The sequence below is a fragment of the Amborella trichopoda genome, chromosome 4 (assembly GCF_054954075.1).
Source record: "Amborella trichopoda isolate Santa Cruz 75 chromosome 4, AtrichopodaSantaCruz75HAP2 v2.0, whole genome shotgun sequence".
NCBI lineage: Eukaryota > Viridiplantae > Streptophyta > Magnoliopsida > Amborellales > Amborellaceae > Amborella > Amborella trichopoda.
The window spans coordinates 16,434,494-16,455,006 of record NC_142339.1 but is presented as its reverse complement, the minus strand read 5'-3'; the positions used below and the strand labels follow the sequence as shown (position 1 = coordinate 16,455,006).

General features: G+C 32.6%; 1 protein-coding gene across 1 annotated transcript; it reads right to left on the bottom strand.

Moving 5' to 3' along the window:
* Positions 1-637: 637 nt before the first annotated feature.
* LOC18425125 (uncharacterized) lies at positions 638-8,481 on the bottom strand. The gene is made up of 3 exons (XM_088864996.1): positions 7,945-8,481; positions 7,642-7,841; positions 638-1,243 (listed from the first exon to the last, which is right to left on the bottom strand). The coding sequence occupies exons 1-3, from the start codon at positions 8,017-8,019 to the stop codon at positions 763-765; spliced, it is 756 nt and encodes a 251-aa protein (XP_088721122.1). The 5' UTR covers positions 8,020-8,481; the 3' UTR covers positions 638-762.
* Positions 8,482-20,513: the final 12,032 nt, after the last annotated feature.

Below are 20,513 nucleotides of genomic sequence, written 5' to 3'. Positions count from 1 at the left end.
AGATCGGCCTAGATTCAATCTGGGCTGTTGGTTGACACTATAGTTGTTAACCCATGGATTGACATGATCTATATATATATATATATATATATATATATATATATATATATACACCCCACCACCACCAATATGCACGTTCATTGAATGTTCATTAACAATTCAAATAAAATATTGATCTTGAATTAAAATTTTCAACAAGGCATACATTTGTAGAAAGGGTCTACAACAGAGAGAATTTGAATGGATCCATCTTCACATATGATCTTCCATTAGATAATAATTATTTTATTGTATTTTATTGTATTTTATTTATATTATTTTCTACCATATGCTAAAATTATAATTATACCGATAAGTATATTATTTACTCATAGGTAAATATTACTCTAGAATATTAGAAAAAATAAAAATCCAAAAACTTACCATATAACTTTAAAATACAATATTTAGAACTACATTTTGAGGTAATTATTTTTCTGAAATAATTTCAATTATTTTATTTGGATGGAAGTGGTGAGAAGAGATTTGACTAGTTATAGTAAGAAAAGTGGTGAAAAAAAATACAACTACCTCTAGTTTATTAAGAGTAGATAAATTTGCATACTTTAAGCTAATGTATAGTGATTTCAATGAGTCAGGGGCAAATATTGTTTTCAGATTGCGTCATGAGCGTGTCAAGAAAACAAGATGGTCATTATCTGTTGTTTTTGTAAGCCTCTAAAATCTAATTCTACAACCCAGTTTCTCCCACTCCCATATTTCTCAACAATCAGAACACAAATTTCTCCAAATACTTGTGAAATCAAAACCTTGGATTGAGCATACATTTGCCAACTTCCACCCCATGAGGAACCCCACACTTTCCAAACAAAATGTAAACCCTGCAAAACCCCACAAGGTATCCACAAGACCATTCTCTCTATTATTCTTGGTCTTTGCTGTTTCTCTCTTCTCTCCTTCTATTCGTGCAGAAGGAGAGATGGGGTTTGGTTTATAGAGGTTGGACTGAAGCATCAAGATCTCGGCTTCGAGCAGCTTTAACCACTGTCGATATGCAAAGGATCGAGAAGACTCCTTGAAGAAGAGGGCCACCACATTTTCTTTATCGAGCTGGGCCTGAGAGGCTTGTTTTTCTGCTTCCCTTGCTCGTGTTTGCGAGTGCTGCAGGGCTTTCAATAAATGCAATTTCTTTTCTGGAAAATTCCCATCTTGCTTCTCTTCTTCTTTTGGGTCACTAGTGATTCTGCCATTCCGCATCATCACGTAAGTGTTGAGCAGGGCTCCTAAACAATGTTGTTATTTACGAAAGATCTCTCTCTATCTCTCTAGGGGAGTGATTTCATGTAAAACGGTTATATGGTAATCTAATCAAATAATTTTAAAAAATCTTGTTAGGGCCATTTTTTTACCCAAATTTTAAAATATACATTCTTTTCATTCTAATAAACAATAATAAAAAAGGAAAAATTTGAAAACACAACTTGGAAAGTGTTTTTAACCCAATTAACTTAAGTCGTCCATTTTGGTGAGCTACTTAGATCGAAGCTTTAGAAGGATATTTTTTCTATCCAAATTTTTTAGATAACTTTAGTATCATTAGATTAACAACGTTAAAAAATAAAAAATTGATTTCGAATTCATAAAGGCCTACATCCTACAATTCACTAAATGGACGATCTAGATACATCATTTGAGGGAACTCATTTTGACCATATACGGGGATCATTTGAGGGAATTCATTTTGACCATATATGGGTTGCAAATTGATTTCTTTGTTTTGAGATTGATTACCGATACGAAGAGAGTGTGTGTGCAAAATTTTGGGTCATACAAATACCACAAATATAGTTTTCTAGAAGCGTGGTTTTATTATATTATAATGACATTGTGACATTATATATATATATATATATATATATATATATATAGGAAAAGTTTTTCCAACGCCTATAGGTGAAAAGGAATAGTGATTTTGCCTACCTTCATCACCATCCAAATTTCATCGCGCGGTCAGCATTGTCGGGTAGTATTTTATTTCTCTTTTTTTTTCTTCAAATTAGAATAACTTGATATTTGGAGGGTATGTACATCTTACTAAGGCGCATCTAATAAAAATATCAAAAAAATTTATCCGTGAAAAATAAATTGACCAAAATACCCCCGAAACATTTTGGGGGTATTTTGGTCAATTTTTTCATGTAAAATATTTTTTTTATAATTTTCAAAGATTCCCATATTTTTAATGAATATATGGCCCAAATTTCAGGTCATTCTGATGTGTAAAAAAAAATGAAAAATAAAATACTACCAGACAATCGTGATCGCGCGATGAACTTTGAATGGTGACGAGGGTAGGCGAAGTCACTGTTCATTTGCGCCTATAGGCGTTACGTAATATTTTCGATATATATATATAGGAAGATACTACAAAATGCCTATAGGCGAAAATGAACAGCGATTTCGCCTACCCTCATCACTATCCAAACTTCGTCGCACAGTCATATATGTCCGGTAGTGTTTCATTTTTCTTTTTTTCTTTTTTTACTAATCGGAATGAATTGAAATTTAGCGCATGTATACATCTTAGTGAGGCGCACCTAATAAAAATATGAAAAAAATAATTCGTAAAATATAAATTGACCAAAATACCCTCGTAAATTTTCAGGGATATTTTGGTCAATTTATATTTTACGAATTATTTGTTTCATATTTTTATTAGGTGCGCCTCACTAGGATGTACACATGCTCTAAATTTAATTTTATTTTGTAGAAAAAAAAATGAAAATTAAAATACTACCGGACAACTGTGACCATGCGATAAAGTTTGGATAGTGATGAGGGTCGACGAAATCACTGTTTATGTTCGCCTATAGGCATTGGGAAGTGTTTGGTGCGCCTCACTAGGATGTACACATGCTCTAAATTTAATTTGATTTTGTATAAAAAAAAAATGAAAATTAAAATACTACCGGACAACTGTGACCATGCGATAAAGTTTGGATGGTGATGAGGGTCGACGAAATCGCTGTTTATGTTCGCCTATAGGCGTTGGGAAGTGTTTGATATATATATATATATATATATATAGGAAACGTTTATAAAGAGTCGAGGCTCTAAACAATCAAATTAGAGCCTACCTCAAAACTTTTACTGGAAGAGGTTGTTTTGTTGTTCAAATCAATCATCTCGACATCAATATGCATGGACATGAGAAAAAAAATGGATTTCAAGTATTAGAAATAATGCAACTTGTAACACATGTTTACCATCAATTTTCAAGATTATCAAGTTTTCATAGATCTGTTTGATCTACACTATTTTTTATGCTTTAATTTTTATTATTAAATATGAAAATATACTTTAACGCTATCACAAAGATTTTCGATGTTGAAACTACATTTCTCAACTCTATTTAAAGGAGGGCTCTACTTTGACTATTTAGAGCCTAGGCTAGCTGCACTATATATATATATATATTTCCGTCCAAAGTTCATCGTACGGTCACAATTGTCTGGTAGTATTTCATTTTTTATTGTTTTTCTACAAATTGGAATGATTTGAAATTTGAAAAGTGTGTTTATAAAAATTAGGCGAATCTACAAAAAAATATTAAAAAATATTTTACATAAAATAAATTGACCAAAATACCTATGAAAATTTTCAAGGGTATTTTGGTCAATATTTTTCATGAATATTTTTTTATATTTTTATTAGATTCACCTCACTAAGATGTGCACGCCCTCCAAAATGCAAGTCATTCTAATTCGTAAAAAAAATGAAAGATGAAATACTATCAAACAATTGTGACCATGCGATGAACTTTGGACTGTGATGAAGGTAAACAAAATCACTATCATTTTCGGCTATTGGCGATGGGAAGAATTTTCATATATATATATATATATATATATATATATATATATATATATATATATATATATATATAACGCTTATAGGTGAAGTTTTACAGTGCTTTACCTAGACCTCATCACCGTCCAAAGTTCATCACACGGTCACAATTGTCCGGTAGTATTTAAATTTTTATAATTATTATACTAATCGGATTTATCAAAAATTTGGGGTGTGTGTACATATAATAATAATAATTCGCGCCAAAATAAAATATTAAAAAAATAATAGTCATAAAATACAATGATGAAATTACCTCTGAAACTTTATAAGGGTATTTTAAGTAATTTTTATCATTCAAATTATTTGTTTTATATTTTATTCATATGCATCTCACTAGGACGCACACATCTATAAAATTTCAGATCATTTTGATATGTAAAAAAGTATTAAAATTCAAACACTACCAGACATCTATAACCATATGATAAACTTTGAACGGTGATAAAGTCGTAGGTGAGGTACTGTAGAACTTCAACTATAAGCATTTTTTAATGTTTTCCTATATATATATATATATATATATATATATATATATATATATATATATATATATGAGTAATGATCCATGTATGTAAGATCCCAAAGGATCACCATTAAATTTGGCACAAATCTCTAGAAAAGTTATCACATGGGTCTGGGACTTGACTTTTCTAAAGGTCTGTACCAAATTTAATGGTGATCCATTAGGTACACACATGGTTGTGGGAGGGTTTCATAAGACCATTACGATATATATATATATATAAATAAATAATTCATGTACCCTCATGTGCGTACTGCTACGTAAATGCCTAACGGCCAAGATTGAATCTGGGCCGATCTAACAGTCATGGTTGTCCGAGAGTGTTTTAATTTTAATTTTTTTCTACAAATCATACTAATCTGAAACTTAGAGTGTGTGTACATCTTAGTGAGGCGTACCTAATAAAAATATAAAAAAAATTGACCAAAATACCCGTGAAATATTCCCGGGGTATTTTGATCAATTTATTTTATGTAAATTGTTTTTTATTTTTCGTAGATTCGCCTATTTTTCATGGTTGTCTGAGAGTATTTAAATTTTAATTTTTTTTCTACAAATCATAATGATCTGAAACTTAGAGCGTATGTACATCTTAGTGAGGCGCACCTAATAAAAATATAAAACATAATTAGCAAAACAAATTGACCAGAATACCCCTAAAATATTTCGGGGGTATTTTGATCAACTTATTTCATGCAAATTGTTTTTTTATTTTTTGTAGATTCGCCAATTTTTTATGAACATGCTCCGAATTTCAAATCATTCCTATTTGTATAAAAAAAATAAAAAATGAAATACTACCGGACATCCGTGATAGTTAGATCGGGCCAGATTCGATCTGGGCCGTTCGTCGTTTACTGTAGCGGTACGCGAATCGACGTACCGTAGCTTCTTCTATATATATATATATATATATATATATATATATATATATATATATATATATATATATATATATGTGTGTGTGTGTGTGTGGAAAACACTACAAAATGCCTATAGGCGAAAATAAACAATGATTTCGTCTACCCTCATCACCGTCCAAAGTTCATCGCATGGTCACGATTGTCCGGTAGTGTTTAATTTTTTCTTTTTTTTTTACAAATCAAAATTACTTGAAATTTAGAGCTTGCATTCATAAAAAATATGCGAATCTATGAAAAATATCAAAAAAATATTTTACATGAAATACCTCCAAAAAGTTTGGAGGTATTTTGGTCTATGTTTTTTTTACCAATTATTTGTTTTATATTTTTATTAGATCCACCTTACTAAGATGTACACACTTTCCAAATTTCAGGTCATTCTGATTTGTAGAAAAAGAATGAAAAAATGAAATACTACAGAACAATCATGACCGTACTTGGACTTTGGACGGTGATGAAGATAGATAAAATTACTGTTCATTTTCACCTATAGGATTGTATACGCCCAACAATGTGTTCTTTGGATTTTCTTGCTATAAAATTCTAATAATCGTAGGGGTCATTTAGTTCATGTGAAATAGCCTGATAGGAAAATATTTACTGGAAAAATATTGATATATGTGCACATTTTACAAGGAAAGAATTACTCAAGCTTGCTCAGTATATTTATTTGGAAAACACATTTGGAAGTGTGCAGAGAGTGAGAAATAAAATGCAACACGGACAAAAAATAAGCATCTATTGCAGGGATACTTAGAAATATTCCCATAGTCATTTAATCATATTTGACACAATTTATAAAAACAAAAATAGAAGAGAAACTTAAGATACTCCCTAATACCTCCTAGCTATGTTCTCCCAACTATTTTTTAACTCTAATACTTTTTAATTATGCAAACAAGAAGATAGTTTTTTAGAACAAAAATACCTCCATATATAAACTAAAAGTTGAGATAGTTTCTCTCTCTGAAAATTTTGTGATAGTTTTTCTCTCTAAAATCTAAAATTTGATATAGTTTCTCTCTAAAAATTTTGAAATATTTTATTTAAAACTTAAAATTTGAGATAGAATCTCTCTTTAAAAATTTTGAGATCATTTTTCTTTCTAAAAACTTTAAGACAATCTCTGTAAACTTTTTGAAATAGTTTTCCTTTTGAAAAAATAAAATTTAATATATTTCTCTCTCTAAAAGTTTTGATATAGTTTATCTCTTTAAAACTTAAAATTTGATATAGTTTCTCCCGTCAAAATTTTGAGATAATTTCTCTTTCTAAAACAAACATGAGATAGTTTCTCAAAAATTTAAAATTTGAGTAGTCCCTCTGCAAAAACTTCGAAATAATTCTCTCTAACTCTTGAAATTTGATATAGTTTCTCACTCTAAAATTTTTTATATAATTTCTCTCTAAAACTTAAAATTTGGTATGGTTTTTCCTTCTAGAAACTTTGATATAGTTTCTCTCCCTAAATAATTTTGAGATAGTTTCCCTATCTAAAATTTTGAAATTTGAGTAGCATCTTGCTCTAAAAACTTTGAGATAATTTATCTCTGGAGATTTTAAGATAGTTTCTCTCTAAAAATTTAAAAATAGTTTCTCTTTAAAACATTATGAGATAACTTCTCTTTAAAACTTAAAATTTACGATAATTTCTTTCTTTATAAATTATAATATAGTTTTTCTTTGTCAAAATTTGAAATTTGAGATAGGTTTCTCTCACTGCAATATTTAAAATAGTTTCTCACTTTAAAAATTTTGAGATAGTTTTTCTATCTAAGACTTGAAATTTGATATAGTTTTTCCCTCTAAAAATTTTGAGTTAATTTCTCTACCTAAAATTTAAAAGTTAGGTTAATTCCTCTATCTAAAAATTTAGAGACAATTTCTCGATCTAAATTTTGAAATTTGAGATAGCTTATCTCTCTTAAAACATTGAGATAATTACTCTTTTTAAAAATTTTAACACAGTTTCTTTCTCTAAAGATTTGAAAGAATTTCTCCAAAATTTAAAAGTCGAGATGGTTTCTATGTCTAAAAATTTTGAGATGGTTTCTCACATTAAAACTTAAATTTCAGGATAGTTTATTTAGGTCCCATGGGAAAAATAACCGTGCATAATTTTTTCCCCGACGCATGAGGTAGGAAGTATGCTAAATATTGTTTAGATACATTTAAAAGCACTATAACATATGGAAATTTTTTTAATATGAACCAAACTACCTCTGAGCTCCAAAATTATAACAAAACTTCTCAAAGCCCCCGAAAATTACACGACAAACTCACCTTGGAATTACTCGGCCATTAGTTGTGTGAGCAGGGAGCGATGCATCAGTACCATCACCTATGAATGAATAAGGGTGGCTTCTCTTTCTCTCTCTAAACAAACATCTCCTTTGAATTTGGGGGCCATGAGGAGGTGGAAGGTCACAATTCCGCAGCGGTTCAGTCCAGTTTATCATCCCATATCTGCAATCTTCGGATCCCTTCACATGTTCCGAAAACGAATAAGAACAGGGATATGTTACATTTAGATACTCTCTTGATAAGGTGCTTAAAAATATTGCAGGCGAAATGGGTAATGGATACCTGGGAATTCCACTTATCATGTGGATATTGGTCTCCTTCACGCCACCATAAAACAAATATGCTCTCCGAATTCATCACAAAAACGTTACAGAGAGAGAGCTCAAAACTTCATCCTGTGAATCATACTGTGGTCCAAAAGAAACGGAATTTGAGATTGATGGGGGAAAAGACGGTGCAGTGCAGAAAATTCGATAGTTTCGATTGCGTGTTAAGAGAGAGAGATGGAGAATCTTGGAGTCCACGTTTGGGCCGGTGCAGAGAGTAGTGCAGCAAGAAACGGGTTGCGGGGAATCTATTGGCGTGCATCACACTCCCAAAGTACCTTTGACCAACAAATGCTAGAGAAACATATAAGTGAGCGCGTGAGAGGGAAAAATAATGAGAGCAAATTAGGTACGGATACTCATTCGGTGTCTCATTTGTTCCAAATTACGGGCACCACTACTTCACCGTCATTTATTTTTTTTTGTTTTTTTTATTTTTTAAGTTGCTCTTTTTATCCGGCAATGTTTTTTGTTTCTTAAGATGCTCTTTTTGTCGGCAATGCAAACAACGGATTGGGGGTTATTATTTGCACACTCAGGTATTTGTCGGATAGGGGGTTATTATTTGCACACTCAGGCGTTTGCATTTCAAACAGCTAGTTTTGCTCTTTAAGTTATTGTTCTGGTGAACGAAAATGGAAAGAAGAGCAATTGTATAAATAACTGGAGTAATTCCCTTGCGCTCTAAAGGATGAAGAAAAATTGTATTGATTTCAAATTACAGCTTAAACGAATGGCAAATCCTCACATATTGATCTAATCACCCGAGATCAAAAACCCTAAACCCCAATCAACCAAACCAATAAAGCATAATACCATTGTAATCAAGATCCACGATGATAGAGGTCTTGAATAAACAAATTCAGCAAAAACTAGAGAGAGAGTAGGGGTTAGGGATTACAATAAAATTGGAGAGACTGTGATGCGGTATAAAATTTATCGGCAAACAACACCAGCAAAAACAACTGCGTTTTAGGGAGAAAAATAAAATCGTAAAGGAAATCACAATAAGAATAAACAAAATGTGCGAATACGAGTATTTTGACACTGGACCATAAACAAAGGAGAAGAAAAAAAACACTTACAAAAGGCTCTTTCTCTCACTCTACACGATCTCAAAGATCACTTTTTTTTTCATTCACAAAATTCCATCCTTTTTTACAATAGTGTGCAGCCCTTGTTATAACGGGTGCAGTTGGCATACGGATGGATCCGTAGCTGTAGAGGTAAGGTGCACCTTCAAATTTTATCATGATATATAATTTTGGAAAAATAATCCTATAGGACCCTCCTCCACCCATGTATGTAAGATCTCAAAGGATCACCATTAAATTTGACACGGATCTATAAAAAAGTCAAGTCCCACACCCATGTGATAACTTTTATAAAGATTCGTGCCAACTTTAATGGTGATCCTTTAGATTGCTACACACATAGGTGGAGGAGAGTCTTATAGGATCATTACTCATAATTTTGATGTAAAATGTTATTAGGATTATCTCAAAATCTATTTTTATATCTAATTATAAAATTTTAAATTTAAAAAATGGTTAAAATCAAGTAGATCTATAAACATGTAAAAATCTTGAAAATGGACGATGCAGATAATATGTTGTAACATGAACTATTTCTGAGACTTAAAATCTTTTTATTTTTCATGGTCATACATCTCGATGTCGAGATGATCAATCAAAGGGTTTTGAAAGATTAAAACTATCTTTTCCGATGGATTTTTGTGGTGCATTCATAGTACTACATTATAAAGTTGCATCCTTATATAAACTTTCTTTTTATAAATGGGCTCTCATCCAAACCTCTTAGAAAGATGTACTCATCCTACCAAAAAAACAAAGAAAAGATAATTCCTATTTCCCTTAAAAAGATAGCTATTCATTTGTTTTTCCATCCACTAAATACTAACTTGATAAATAAAATAACTTCTATCCCTTTAGAATTCATGTCCCACCTCCATATCATTGTAAAAGGTAACTTCCTTAATAACCAACCCACCAACCTAAATATTAAAGAAGCAAAATCCCTAAAACGTCACCCAAAATATTTGCTTCAAAGATTTGCTTAATTGGACTCTAATAAATAACAACGACTACCTAACATAAAACTTATCTCTACCTAAAAAATGAATAAAGGATATAGGTAAAAGATAGAAGATAAGCTTTCCTAAAAAAACACTCATACCCAAACAAAAGGATTTATCCTTCTACTAAAAATGAAACTAAAAAAACTAACATTAATCTTATTTCTAAAAACTTAACCCTAATAAAAAAAAACCTACCTACATCTTTGAAAATAAAATTTATAATAAAATTTGTAGCAACTAGATTTTGATATGCATATTGACAATGGTCCAAGCCATGCCAGCAGAGCACCCAAAGACAGAGAGGACTATGAGCCATGAGAAGAATTGATGCAAAAAGAGTCCGGGCAATTAAATCTGGTATTTTTTCGATCTTAAACAAGCAAAAAGTCAAACAATACGGGAAGGCAAAATGTGGATACAAATTAAGCCATGAGAAGAAGAATTCCCTTTTCTTTATTCATAAGCAAATGAAAATATTCAAGTTTCCTTTGTAAGGAGAAAGTTCCACCTTAAATATTAAAATGAAATAAAAATATCCAAAAAAACTCTCTCTCTCCCACTCTAATCTCTCTCTCTCCACCACCTATAACTCTCTCTCCCCTATGTTAATCTCTTCATGTCTCTCCCCCACAATTTTCTCTCTCTAGCTCATCTCCTTTTCACGTGAATCTCCCTCATCAAGTCTTTCCTTAGATCTTCACTCCCATCAAAATCTCCTATAAAAATCACTTTTAAATCTTTAACCCCCCATCCATATCCCTCGTGAAAATCTCCTATAAAAATCTCTTTTATATCTTTAACTCCCCATCCATATCCCACATAAATCTCTCTCACTCAAGCAAATCAACTTCTTTCCAAACTTTACTATTTTCTCATAGATCCTCATTTCCAAACATTTTTATTTTCTCTTATATATCCTATTTTCTAAGAATTTTTTCTACCCCTCATCTCATCAACCCTCTCTCATCATTCTCTTTATAATTATCTAACAATCCTATCATTCTCTTTATAATTATCTAATAATCCTACCAAAATAGGATGATGGAACTACAAACTAGGAAGGATTTTCTAAATAAAATAAAAATCCCTTTTTAACCTCTCTATGAATATCCCTAAATTCAGTCCCAATAATAAATTAAAAATTAAAAATTAAAAATTAAAAAAATATATCTTGGATGCAATTTGCATCATACTCCTCGGGTTGGAAGGAAAACTCGTCTCGAGATTTTCCTATTGCATCTTCATTGTTCTCCCTTAGTTGATGGTGAAGCCCTACATCTCCACATAGTTGTTCTTTATAAGGCATGAGAATGAACACTCTAAAGAATGAATAAATTCACCATCCACCTAGCCAATTCCAGGACAAACATCCGAATACATTCAAATATGAGTGCACATAATATGCTCTTCAACTAATTGTATCGACCAATAGACTCCTTATGAAATAAACATCTTTCTTCTAACTAGCTTTCTTCTTCTAAGGCTTCTTCGCTATTTTGAACTCTTATGACAATCATGCCTAGAGTTTTAGGTCATCAATTTGCTTAGAAAGTTGCAACTCCTATTGTAGACTTGACGCGATCCTTGTCATTCCATTGTATCCCATTCCCACGAGGCAAACATTAATATCAAGACATACAGCTTTCAAGGTAGTTGACATGCTTTTGCGAAAGTCTGTATAGCCAATTATCACATCAATCATCTCAAAAAGCTTGTTAAAGGGTGAATTCCCGTGTGTAATTTCTAGAATAGATTTTCATTGCAATGATAGCATAAAAATCGCATGACCATCTTTGTTTTTCACAATTATTAAGCTCATGTTTTGTGGAGAATAATAATAGGGAAAAACTGTGTGAGTTTCTTTACTCTTCCCTTGAAAGTTATCACCAACATCCTCCTTGCATTCTTCGACCATACAAATGACAACTGCATAAATATTTTGTAGTTCAGAGCCAAAGGCTGCAAGCACACATCCAAGAAACCCTTTACGTTCACATATCAAACCAAAAAGTAGATGCTTAAAACTCATATGATTGTGCCTAAGCTAACAAGCTTCCCCAAGGAAAATTTTAACACATCAAGAGAAATTTTCAAAACATACGTGGCACATGGAGATGTTATCTCTACAAAAACAAGATCATTGTCTCTTGTAATAATTTCCTTAATATCTACAAAAGCACCTTTCATGTTATTTCCCATGGACATCAAGACTTTGATTGCAAAACCAGTCCCTTCACTTGTAGGGCCATATAAGATTTGTTCAGTTCCAACAAAGCTGACAAAGGGATGACTCATTTATTCTTGTGCAGATATAATAACTTCATTCGTTCTTTTAATAAACTCTCAAACAATTTAATAACTTCTTTCATGAGCCAGATGCCATCAGATGGTTTCCGTACTTGACTAAGAGACCTTTTTTCTTGGCAATTATTGCATTGACCAAATATCAGCATACTCCCAGCACAAATTCATCTCTTGAACATCTCAAATCAGCAACATTAATAAGCGGATGCCGCACAAAATGATGTTGTTGAAACCATACTTCAAATATTTCACACCAATTATGAAATAGTCCCAATAAACGACCAAACCATCCAAATTTATCATAACCATTCCACACATCATAGTTACATTTTTTAAGAACAAACAACCAATCACAACTCACCATGTTCGTACCAACACTCTCATCACCTCTACTAGACAACTCCAATGCGTACGCATAATTTTTACTACAGGCACTAACATTAACCACATCATCAACTACAATCTGGATATCATAAACCTTTTCCTTAATAAGTTGCTGAATAGAGAATTGAACCACACCCTCCTCTTTAAAAGGTTCAGGTGGAGTCTCATCACTTAATGGCAACAAAGATAGTTCGTGCCCGACCATCGACAATTTGCTTTGATCAAAGACCACTATCTTGGTTTTCTCATCCAATCCCAAATCTCTTATCATTGTAGTTAGGGGTTGCTCTTTCATGTTCACAAGGAGGGAATCATTTGAGGATCCGATTTTGTCTTCAACAGAAAGAATGTTAAACATTAACATTTCATTCTGATTGAAACAATGCTGAATTTCCTCAGACTTGGAATCCTCTATATTTTCATCAATAAAAATGCTAGGCATATCATCAATTATCTCTACTTTTTAAGTAGAATGATCTATAAATACATCTACTCGTTTCTCATTAGATTTTGGACCCTTTATGTCTTTCAACGCATCAATATCTCTAATCGAAAACTTCGGATTTTCATTTACCAAGATATCACATACCTTGCTTTGTTTACTTGTGTGATGCTCAGGTTTTGTTATAGGGACAACAACTCCCCGAGTTGGAGGCGTCAGTTTCCTAGCTTGGGATCATCTAGCTCTAGGGGTCAATCTGAATGTAGAAAAATTCTTTCTTTGCTCATCTCAATACTAATTTTGGTCTACTCCCCTATACCAATGACATCGGCTTTGGGGTAGTCAGTTACTCAACCTTTCTCTACATTTATGCTCCTGTCAATGTCATGCATCGAACCCATAAGTACGATTAAGCATAACACCAGGCCATTCCCACACGGACTCATGCTTTGATATATACCAATCTCCGCTAGAACTCGCACAATATGGATCTAACACCATGGATCTCATCTTGCTTGATGTGCGTTGTTGCAATCTTTCTTTTTTGTAACAACTTTTCAACCATCTCCGTCAAGTTGTCGATTTTCTTATGTATTGGGTCATGTTCGGCATTCCTATGGTTGCAACCTCCACGACCATCCATCGTAGTCGCTAACCTTTTTCGAACCATGCTCTGATATTAAATGATGCAAAAGGAGTTCGGGAAATTAAATCTGGCATTCTTTTGATTTTAAATAAGAAAAAAGTCAAATAATACTGGAGGAGAAAATGTGGCTGTAAATTAAGTCATGATAAGAAGAAACTCTATTTTTTTCATTCATAAACAAACTCTCTGTAAAAATATTCAAATCTCCTTTCTAATAGAAAAGTTCCACATTAAATATAAACTAATTAAGAAGAAATAAAAAAAAAAATCAAGAAAACTCTCTCTCTGTCTCCCACTCCAATCTCTCTCTCTTTCCACCACCTATATCTCTCTCTCCCCCACCTAAATTTCTTCCTCTCTCTCCCCCACAATTTTCTCTCTCCAGCTCATCTCCTTTTCCAATGAATCTCTCCCTCATCAAATCTTTCCTTATATCTTCACTCCCATGAAAATTTCCCATAAAAATCTCTCTTCTAAATCTTTAACTCTACATTCATATCCCACATAAACATCTTTAGATCAAGTAAATTTCTCGATCAACCCTCTCTCATCATATTCTTTCCAAACTTTCTTATTGTCTCTCATAGAGCATCTTTTCTAAGAAATTTATCGTTCAACCCTCTTTCATCATTCACTTTCTAATTATCTAACAATCCTATCAAAATAGGATGATGAAATCCTACTAACTACGAAATCCATCCTAAATAAAATAAATATTCATTTTTAACCCCTATATGAATATCTATAAAATTCAATCTCAACAATAAATAAATATAAATAAATAAAATGAATAAATATCATGGATGCAATTTGCATCAAGAAAAATATGGGAATATAGAGGGTCCACATACCAGATTATATAAACCACTATGTGCTCTTATTGAGGTCTGGAGGGAGGCCACGGCCTGTACATACAGGTCTCCCATACTTGAAATGCTCAATCCATCCAGCATTAATGGCGGTCTTTTTACCATCTTCTCCAAATTCCCCACCCTTTCCCTTTTCGCTTATAGAGAGAGAGAGAGAGGAGACATATTTTAATGGCAAAGAGTTTACGAGGGGAGAGAGTGTGGGATTAGGAAATTGGAGACCGCTTATAGTATAATTGTAGAAAGAGAAAATATTTGTACTTTTATAGAGAGAGATTTAATGGTCGACAATTTATGAGAGAGAAAAAGAGAGATTAGGAAACAAGATATTGCGTAAAGAGCAGAGCTAGCTGTCCGAGAATGCAAATGCCAGACAGCTCTAGTGAGTATGCAAATAATAACCCCCTCTCTGTAGGAGTGGAAGTGGACTCGGACTCGACCCAGGACCCATTAAGTATGCTCGACCCAAGTCCAGGTATGGGTCCCCACTTGGACTTGGCAGATAGGGTCCAGGTCCCTCTTTTTTGGACCTAAAGGTATACGGGTCAGGTACGGGTCCCAATGGATCCGACCCATATATATTAAATTTAAATTAATATATTATATTTATATTTATACTTTGAATTAAATAATTAATTATTAAATATTATATTGAAAACTTGTTAAATATTTTAAAAAATGGTTATCATACTTAAGTTACTTAATTAACTATAACCTTATGCCTAATTACTTACCTAATAGGCTAATACCTTCACTAAGAAATGGAAAAAGTAAAAAACCCTAACCTGTAACAGAGAGAACCATTCCATTTCAAAGTTTTCTCTCTTTTGCAACCCCAAAACCCCCAACAGCCCAAACCTTATCTAGCCTCCTTTGAGAGCAACCCAAAAACGCTAAACCCTAGCTAGTATCAGACTTCTCTCCTTGAGAGCTCTCTCCTATACAAAATTGCAACGTCTAAGCGTGGTAGCCCTTGTTGCCAGAGAAACTTCCTTGGTTACCAGGTTTTTTTTTAGCCATTTTCTATGATTCAGGGAGAAAATAGCATGGGAATAATAACAATAGAAAAAAAAAAAGGTTCAAAGAATATATCATCTCTCAAGGTCTACAAGGGAATCCACCCCAAAAATAATCTCTTCACAAGACCAAATTTTACTGAACTCATTCACTCCTTTACAATAAAGGGAGATCTCCTTTAAATAGACTAAAAAATAGAAGACAAACAATAACTACAAAAAAAATCTCTCTATACGAACTTTCATATTTTATCGCTCCTCCCTATTTTCTCTCTCTTAACCTATTGTCTCTCTCATCCCTACTTTCTCTCTCTTAACCTCACGTTTCAAAAATATTTGCTTCTAAATAGATAGCCCATGTTTTATCCAAAGCCTCCCCCTAAAGGTAAAACGATGTCTTATTGTTGAACAGATAAACCCTCTCTAGATTTAATCTTATGCTATTTATATTCCTATTTTATAGAAACTAACCAACCCAATTGATCAATATCAATTCACGCACAAAATAAACTCATGCCTTCTTAATTATCCCTATTTCTGAAATTAAAAGATAAACTCAAAAATTAATAATAATATTTTTTTTTTCTTCTGCATCATTCACTTGGGGTTAGGAGAAGCTCGACTTCTATCTTGATTCAAAGTGGATCTCCTTTTTCATCACCATGGAAGACTATTTCTTGAATTTGATCTTTTGAAACTTCTTCCTCTTCCTTAGCCAAGTGTACCTCCATCTTCTTTTTTGGGAATTCAAACGCACGATGTCCTGATTCGTTGTATCGATAACATATAAACTTTGTCGTATCTTTTTTTCTTCAATAAATTTAACATGGTACAAAACCTTCTTCTAGAAGTAAAATCGCTTATCGGTGCTCCTTTGGTATTTAGTTTCTACTCGTAAAGCAAGTTGAAAAGCTTCACTTAAAGTGCATGGTCGATGTAGAAAAACTTCAGCCCTAGTGGTAGGTTGTAGGCCATTTAGACATCAAGTAATCTTTTGTCATTCCATCTGTTGGAGGTTAGTTTGAGCAACTAATCGATAAAACTCTTCAGTATAATCTTTTACTTTTTTCATTTTGTCGAAGATTTTGGAGTTCTTGAAAAAAAATTTGCTCATGATCCACAAGAACAAAGTTTTCTTTGAATTTTTTTTTCTTCTTTTGCTAGTCAGTAATTTTTCCTGTCCCACCACGAAGTCGAGATTGTTAAACTTTCTCCCACCAGGCCGTGGTATACCTGTGGAGCTTGGTAGCAACAAGTTTAACCTTATGTTCCTTTGGCAATTCACTCCATTCACAATAATTCTAAACTGCACTTAACCAATCAATAAAACCTTCGATGTGGAACTTACTATGAAATTCTGAGAGATTGACCGTAATATCAAAATTTCGTGGTCGCTCTATAAGACGCGGATCTGACTTGTAATCTTCGTTACGTTTGAAGTCAACACCATGGGTTTGTCATGGGACTACTAATGCAAGATCAATGTGGCTACGAACACCTTCTTCACGAGGAACATTGTTCTCCAACCATAACAACCTTTGATCCAACTGTTGTATCCCCTATTCTTCACGAGGAACACTGTTCTCCAACTGCTGCAACCTTTAATTCATCTCACGTACTTTAATTCGAACATCATGTAGGGCTTTAGTCAAAATTTCTATAGCTTGTCCCTAACGATCATCCGTAGCAGGAGTAGGATTAGCTTGATTAGTAGGAGTAGAATTAGCTTGATTAGCTTTTAGTGGCATAGTAAAACAAACCGGATATCTCTGGATCTTACTTTCTCTCTCTTAACCTCACGTACAAAAAAAAATTTCTTCTAAATAGATAGCCCACGTTTTATACAAAGCCTCCCCCTAGAGGCAAAACGTTGCCCTATTGTTGAACAGATAAACCCCCTTAGATTTAACGTTATCGTATTAATATTCCTATTTTATATAAACTAACCAACTCAAATGATCAATATCAATTCACGCACAAAATAAACTCATGCCCTCCTAATTATCCCTACTACCTCCTATACTTGAAATTAAAAGATAAACTCAAAAATTAATAATAATAAATAAAATAAAATTTCTTCTGCATCACACTCTCTTTACTATTGATAAATTGAAGAAGCAATTAGGTTAATGAATGAATCTCTCTCTTTGATAAATCTTTGTGTGTGTGTGTGTTTTCTGAAATTTTGATTTCCCCTTTCTCATATCTCTCTCTGATTATTTTAAGGATTTTTTAAAACCCCCCTCTCTCTCTATTTTCTATGTATTTTGGGCAACCATCTTCTAGAGAGAGATAGAGGGTTTCTAGAATGAAGATATAGAGAAATATTAAAATAGTTTCTTTCCCAGAGAAAAACCATCTTTCTATATTTTTCTATTTCTCTATGGATCTGTGTTTTCTATTTCGGCCTATTTTTCTGAGAAATAGAGGCAAACCCTCTTTCTTTATTTTTGAGTGTTTTTCTATAAATTATTTGTGTTCTCTAATTTCGGTTTATTTCTCTGAGAGTGAGAAATAGAGGGTTTTCAAATTTTCTCTCTCCCTCTTTCTGAGAAACCATCTATTTCTCAGTATTTTCTTATGAACTTTATTGAATATCCATTGAAGCTATCCAAATGAAAATATCAGCAATGGAAATTACTTTGAAAAATTAGTAATTAAAATTACTTTGAGAAAAATCAGTAATGGAAATCTCTCTGATTATTCTTGGATGATTTTAGTTCATTCATTATTACATAAACAACCAATTGTCAATGTATTATGTATTAAACAATTAGTTGTGAATCAGTTTATTCTTCTCATGTCTTTCTATTATGAATGTGGTTGTTTATTCATTATTACTTAAGTAATTACTTGTTAATGCGTTATGTGTCAAACAATTAGTTGTGAATCTATTTATGTTTCATTCATTATTATGTAAATAATTAGTTCTGTTTATTCGTCTCGTATATTTCTATTACGAATGTGTTAGTTATTCAATATTACTAGAACAAGTAGTTGTGAATCTGTTGTGTAAAACAATTAGTTGTGAATCTCTTTATTCTTCTCATGCCTTTATATTATAATATGTTATATGTATTTTGAGCTATGGAGTTTTTTTAACATAGGACTATAATATTGTGGTTGTTTTTGGACAATGTGCTATTGTTTGTATACACTGTAAGAAGCAGCTAGTTGAAGCTAGTAAACATGGGACTAGCCACTTGAAAAAGTACCAAATGATATGTCTTAAGGGAGTGCATCTAGGTGCAGGTCATAAAATGTTAATAGCTTCTTTTGAGATTAATGAAGAAGGTTTAAGCAATTATAAATTTGATCAAGAGCGAAGTAAAAGTGTCTAACAAAGATGGTTGTCTTACATGAGTCTTTTTTTCAATTGTGGAGCACCATGGTTTTAACACTCGCAACACCATAAAATCTGATATCTTAGAAATGTATTAAAAAAAAAGGATAAAGTGCATGAGGTTTTACACGCGATCCCTAGTCACATTTGCCTCACCACAGAAATATGGTCATCATATTGTAATCATGATTATCTATACTTAACTGCCCATTATATTGATGATGCGTGGCTTTTGTAAAAAACATTATCTAGTTTTGTGTATGTGCCATCTCCTCATACTGGAGATGTCATTGTTACTGATCAAATGGATTTATTTATACAATGGAATATAGAAAACAAGTTGCTTAATGTAACTTTGGACAATGCATCATACAATGACGTAGTTGTTTCATCTTTAGTTACTCAATTATCTCGAAAGACCGCACTTATGCTTGATGGTAAGATGTTCCATGTGCAAGATGTAATAGGGGTAATACAAGAGATAATTGACAAGATCTGAGACATGATCAAATTCATTAAAGGATACCAATGAAGACAATAAAGATTTAATGAGAGAATTCAAGTCCTTAGGATTGAAAGCAAAAGAAAGATATATCGTGATGTTTCAACTCGATGGAACTCGAAATACAAGATGCTAGAGGTTGCCTTCGAGCTAAAAGAGGCAATTTATCGCTTTACTCAACATGAGTCAATGCCTCATTTGGTTCCATTTGAAGCTAATTGGGAGAAAGCAAGACATATTTCTAGATGTCTAAATTTTTTTTATAATGCTACAAATGTTTTTTCAGGGTCCAAGTATCCAATTTCTAATCTATATTTCCCTAACGTAGGCTAGAATCATTTGTGTTTGAGATACTAGTGTTTGAGCCTTATTAAGCATATTAATTCTATAGTTGCCAAAATGAAAAAGAAGTTTAACAAATAGTGGTGGATATGTAATTTAACATTGGCGATTGTATATTTCTTTGATCATTGGTATAAACTTTCTTTGGTTGATTTCTATTATCTAAAAATATATGGCAATGAGGCGACACAAGCAATTATGATAGTTTGACAAGGGTTTTGTGACCTATTTAAGGAGTATGAATCAAATGAATTATTTAGTTCCAATATTGAAAGTAGTGCAGTTGGAGTAAAATCTTCTTTCCAGAATGGCGATAAATCTCGTCTAAAGAGAGAGATGGAATATAAAATATTCATGCAGGAGCATTTCACTACTATGTTAAGAAGATCAAAATTAGACATATATATGGAGGAATCTGTTTATCCACTGGATATTGAAGATTTCAATATCTTAATTTGGTGACAAGTCAATGCACCAAGGTTCCCCATTCTCTAAAACATGGTCAAAGATATTTTGGTGATTCTTGTATCCACAGTAGCATCTAAGTCGGCATCTAGCACTAGGGGGGGGGTTTTGGAC